A 6,015-nucleotide genomic window follows, 5' to 3' on the forward strand; every position below is an offset into this window, starting at 1 on the left:
ATATAAATAATACTTCCTTTTTATAAAATAATTATTTATCCGTTTATTAATTAAGAATTAAGAATAAAATTATAATTTATACAATTGTGTAATAAGTTAATTTTTAAATTAAATCACACTAGAAATTTAAAATTATTTTGTTTAAGACTAAGATTATTTTTTATTTAATTTATATTAGAATTTAAACTTATAAATTATTTAATTAGATAATCCAAAGATTGACGACTTTTTAAATATTTATTTGACTTTACTATTTATTTTTACAATTGTAAAACAATTTTTTTTTAAAAAAAAGATTATTTCAACTTCCAAGTTTCAAGTAAACAAAAAATTATTTAAGTAATTATTTTATAAAAAAATATGTAATTATAAATATATAAATAATAATTATTCAAAATTGTGTAAGTTTATTATTATAAAAGTGTTTCTAAGTTTTAAAAAATAATTCAATTTTATTAATTCTTATCTTCTTATGTTATTAATAATATTATAAATTTTAGATGAGTTATTTGTGTAAAGTGTAAACAATTAAATTATCTAAGTGCTAATTTCAATTTTCGGTTACAAAATTATGTATATATTTTTTAACTTATGATTTTTATTTATAAATTATATTATTATATTTTATGATTATGATTTTATATAGCTCCTATAATACTATGTTAGTAAACATTTTATTTAAGAAATTAAGTTGTGTTTAATTAAGGGGACTTGGACATAGTTTTAAATTTCTAATTTAGATTTATCTAAATTTAAAATTTATAAAAAATTTAAACTTAGAAAATCTAATTTAGAAGTTTAAATATATGTTGTCTACGTGTCAAATTGGAATCAAAGCCCATATAGTTCTTTTAAATATTATATACTTAGAGCTGTTACGATCCGAGTCGAGCCGAGTCAAATTTTAACTGTTCGTTAACATTCGGGAACAAGGCTCGTGTTTGTTCGTTAAGCGTTCGAGCTCGTTCGTAGTGTTCGAGCTCGGCTCGTTAAAAATTTTTGTTGTTTGAGCTCGTGTTCGTGTCGGCTCGTTTAGGTTCAATTAAGCTCGTTCGAGCTCGTTTGTCTTATTTTTTAAAATTTATATATAAATTATAAAGAAAATTTAAAATTATTTTATTTATATATTTTAAATTAATATTTTATTTATTTATAGATTATAATTTTATATGTATATATAATATTTATAATAAATATATTATTTAAACGAACGTTCGCGAACATTCGCGAACAAAGCTCGGGCTCGTTCGTTAACCAAACGAGTCGGTTTATGTTGTTTGGCTCGGTTCGTTAACGTTCGCGAACGAGCTTTAACCGAGTCGAATCTAGCCGAACCGAGCCGAGTTCACGAACGGCTTGGTTCGTTTAACATCTCTATATATACTAATCTAAATATACCCAAAATTAATAAATTTTAATCATCAGTTTTGGTTATATTTTGAAGATCATCACTTGAATCCTATTATTAGATTTACATTGACTTCTATCTTTAACTTTTACCCAATCATCAAGTAAGCAATGATTTTCTAAGTGTTCAACAATTAATTTAGAACGTTTAGCATTTAATGTATGACCACCCATACTAAAAGCTTGTTCGACGGCTACAGTTGAAACGGGACAAACAAGTATTTCTTTCACAATTAATGTTATTATTTGATAAGTAGATGCTTTTTTAGACCACCCTTTTTAAATATCAAATTCTTCTAATTCATTTTCATCATATTCAAAAGTAGTTGTTAACTAAGTTTTTTAATTCTAAATATGGGTTTGAAAATATCAAATTCTTCTAATTCATTTTCACCATATTCAAAAGTAGTTGTTAAATAAGTTTCTAATTCTAAATATGGGTTTGAAATTTCTTTAAAATGTTTACGTCCTCTTACATTATAAAAATCATAAAAGAGTGAAAGTTGTGAAGGTTGAGATGAACTACAAGATACGTTAGAACTAGTATCTATATTTTGGCTAGGATCAATTCTACAAGTATCAAATTGTTGTTCATACTCTCTATAAATATCCTTTAAAAGTCGTTTTGCTCCATATGCAATTGGAATAAGGTTAGGGGTTTTATTATCTTTTTCAAGAAATAACGAATCGTAATAATATGTTTAACAATTATTCTAATCCATCTAATCTTACTCTAGGATCAAGTATTTTAGCAACTAAAAATATATCATGTAAATATAAAAAATATTTAAACCATTTAAGTTTCATGGAAGCAATAGCATTTCGAAGCAAACAATTTGAAGATTTCTTTAATATTAAATGAATTTTAACACAATCATCTATAGCCAAATTAGAAGTAGGATAATATGGAAATAAAGTAAAACCACATTCACATGTTTCTCGTGAGAAATAATCACATAGTGCATTTTTATATTCATATGAACCACGTAGCATTTTATAAGTAGAATTCCATCGAGTTGAAACATCAAGCGAAATTTTTTTGGGTTGTAAATTATTTTGTCTACAATATCTTTTCCATCGTTTTAATAGTGAGGCATGTCTTACTAGATAAGAAATTGTTTGTTTAATAGAATGTACATGCTCTTTCAAACAACATAAACCATCTTGAACACATAAATTTAAAACATGACAAAACATCTAACATGGAAAAATTTACCACCAATTGATGGTTGACAATATTCAAATAAGAGAATTTAAACTAGCCGTATTAGCACTTGCATTATCAAATGAAAATGAAAAAAAATTAGTAAGTAAATTATATTCTTGCAAAATAGATCATATTTTGTGAGAAATGTTTGTTGCCCATATAATTAAATATTTTTGTAAATATAATTAAATATTTTTGTGTGTTTTACATCACATTCTCTATATGTAATTAAATATTTTTGTAAATTCCATAAGTTATCAATCCAATGTATTACATGTAATGCCCATATAATGATGTTCTTGCCAATGATCACTCCAAACATCCGAAGATATAGAAATATTCTTTTGTAAATTATTAAACATATTAATTAATTCTAATTTGCATTCACCGACCATTATATCAATATCATGAGTGAGTGTTGACCGTGAAATTCTTCCAGCCGAAGGATTGTAAACATTAGTAACCCATTTTTCAAAACGTAAATCATTTGCAAATTTAAAGGAAGATGTTTAGAACAAACTAACTTAATTAATTCTCTTTTAGCAGTAATATCACTATATTTAAATAAAGTAGGGTCATTTACCTCATCTCCAATTTTGGAAATGAAAGACGGCATTTGCCATCAAATTTGTGTTTGTGATGAAGTTATTCCAATTTTAGAAGGGTGTTTCTTCTCGATATGGAGTGTAATGTTTCATATCCTCCTCTCTTCTTGTAATTATAAACTTTAAACTTTAGAACAATAATTACAAATAACTTGAAAGCAATACCTTACCTCAGTTGCTTTTTTGGTAAAATGAACGGAGAAAATATTGGATCTTAAGGCTTGAATTTGAGGAGCTTTTCGTTTTCCACTTACATCTTCTTCATTGTTGGGACCCTCGGGGCATTGATTTTGATTTAAAAATTCAAGCTCATCCAAATTTTCTATATTCCATTGCTCATTAAAAAAATTATTCCCTCCGTCTCAGATACCATGTCCACGTTGCTGTTTCTATCCGTCCCACGTACCATGTCACTTTCATTTTTTAGAAAATGATTACACACTTTAATTTTATTTTTTTAATTTTAATTAAACTAATTAGTTATCTTAATCTTAATTTATAATTATTTATATTATTAAATAATTATTTTCACTAATACATTCTTAATTATCTACTAATTACACCCCTCCTAAAATACCGTGTCTAGTATAAAATTAGAAATGAGGAGGAGAATGTAAATCAACAGTAGCCTTACCTTTGCCTTTTCCTCTAGACATAGACGATGACATTTTTCTATTTAAAAAATTAATTTTTAATGGATATCAAAATATATAAATAATGTAATGAAATAAATAATACAAATAAATAAAAATTCAACTAATAGCTCCTCGATACTTTAAAAGTATATTTTTATCTAAAATAAAATATTATTGAATAGAGTAGATTAGTAGAATATTAAAATATTAGTATAAAATAAACTTAACACTTAAATAATTGTAAGTGAGTGAGAGAGTGAGATTTAAAGAGAGGATAAGAATGTAGAAGTTGGGTGAAAAAATTTATCCAATTCATTCACCTATTTATACACACGGTCATTAAATATCATCCGATTCATTTACTATAATGTACATTAAATCTCTAGCATTCATTTCAAAATTTTGATTTATTTTTTTAAAAAAAACTGCCCAAACTGCCAGTTTGTTCCATCGAATCTCGGCTGTTGGATTGACGGTTTCGGTTCAGTTTGAACCCGGTTTCGGTTCAAACTGAAACAGCCAGTTTGTAAACCGGCAAACCGAAAGTTCCAAACCAATGAGCAAGTCTATGTCAATCCTTTAAAGAAGCTACAAAGAATAGCACAGATATGGTTGAAGATATGAAAAAATATTATTAAAGCATTTCATTATCGTTTCAACAAACAAAATGTATATATAGTCAACCGTGTTTACAACTCAAAGTCACTCTCACATTATGCTTTAAGACTAGAAATATGAAAAAAAATACATCACAAAATAGTTTTAAAACAGCAAGAAATATGAGAAATAATACATCGACAAAGATAATTTTAAGTAAAACGGACAAACAAACAGTATTAATTATTTATCATTTGTCTAAGGGAACGAGAAGCCATTGGCAGTGGATCCTCCATCGACAGATATAATCTGTCCGGTGATATATGAGGCCGCCGGGAGGCAGAGGAAAGCCACCAAGCCCGCCACTTCTTTAGGCTCTCCGGCACGCCCAAGTGGTGTTTCGGTTTTTACCTTGTCGGCCAGCGCTGTATTATGCTCCAGCATCTGAAATTGAATTACTATTAATTAGAGAAGAAGCTTTCTTACTTGATTAAGCATTGGATATATATACACACAAAAGAGAAGACTTACAGATCCGACGGCTGGCGAAGTGATGAAGGAGGGAGTGATGGCATTGACCCGAATGTTGTCCTTCGCCCACTCGCAGGCTAAGTTCTTTGTGAGTTGGTTCACGGCCGCTGTAGGATCATATCATATATTTACAAAATGAGATGATTTGTTTGCTGGAAATGCAATTGCTATATGAATTAAATACCTTTGCTGGCTCCATAAATGGATCCGACAAAGACATGGGTAAGACCCGCAACAGAGGAGATGAAGACGATGCTGCTGTTGCCGGCGGCCTTGAGAAGAGGATGAGCAAGTTGGGACAAATGGAAGGAGGCTTCAAAGTTGGTAGACATCACTGACGCATAGTCTTCAGCGGTGAAATCAACAGTGGCCTTGAACACATTAGTCCCGGCATTGTTCACCTACAATTCCAATTCCAACATTTCACTCAATTGCCATATCCACAAAATCAAAATCAAAATCAAAATCAACCACTTACAAGGATGTTGAGCTTGCCATTGAAAGCAGAGGAGGCGCTCTCGATGAGCTTTTCCCTCTGTTCCCGGGAAGACATATCGCAGACGGAGCCACCCACTTTGTAGCCCTTGGAAGTCCACTCCTGCAGGCGCTGGTTCAGATCCTCGGCGCTCCTGGCGCAAGTGTAAACGTGCGCACCCAATTCAGCCAGCTCTTCCACAATCGCCTGTCCGATGCCGCGAGTCCCGCCGGTGACCAGAGCCGTGCAGCCGGAGAGCGACCATCTGGAGTTTGAACTCGAACCCTTTGCTGCCATCGGATCAAGTTTTGGTTAAAATTAGGGAGTGTTTTTGTTTGCAGTAGTAAGGAAGGAAGTAGGTTGGATGTAGAATTTATACACATTCGATGGGGATATATAGACAGACAATCCAAGACTTTGAAGAAGACTTTCTGTCGTAGGAAACACGGTTGGTTTCCCTTTTGTGTAGAAAGAGAAGTCAATAGTAGAAACTAAGCAAAAACTGAGTCATATTAAGACAGCGCCTACATAATCCAAGACAATCTTCACCCAGGAAAC

The 6,015-nt window shown here is 30.3% G+C and overlaps 1 protein-coding gene across 1 annotated transcript; it reads right to left on the minus strand.

Annotated features, from left to right (window-relative positions):
• Nucleotides 1-4,475: 4,475 nt before the first annotated feature.
• Nucleotides 4,476-5,813, minus strand: LOC127260084 (tropinone reductase homolog At5g06060-like). Its single transcript, XM_051287752.1, has 4 exons — nt 5,461-5,813; nt 5,167-5,383; nt 4,983-5,089; nt 4,476-4,895 (listed from the first exon to the last, which is right to left on the minus strand). The coding sequence occupies exons 1-4, from the start codon at nt 5,752-5,754 to the stop codon at nt 4,710-4,712; spliced, it is 804 nt and encodes a 267-aa protein (XP_051143709.1). The 5' UTR covers nt 5,755-5,813; the 3' UTR covers nt 4,476-4,709.
• Nucleotides 5,814-6,015: the final 202 nt, after the last annotated feature.

Source organism: Andrographis paniculata, unplaced genomic scaffold, assembly GCF_009805555.1.
Source record: "Andrographis paniculata isolate CXL003 unplaced genomic scaffold, ASM980555v1 Contig60END, whole genome shotgun sequence".
NCBI classification, from domain to species: domain Eukaryota; kingdom Viridiplantae; phylum Streptophyta; class Magnoliopsida; order Lamiales; family Acanthaceae; genus Andrographis; species Andrographis paniculata.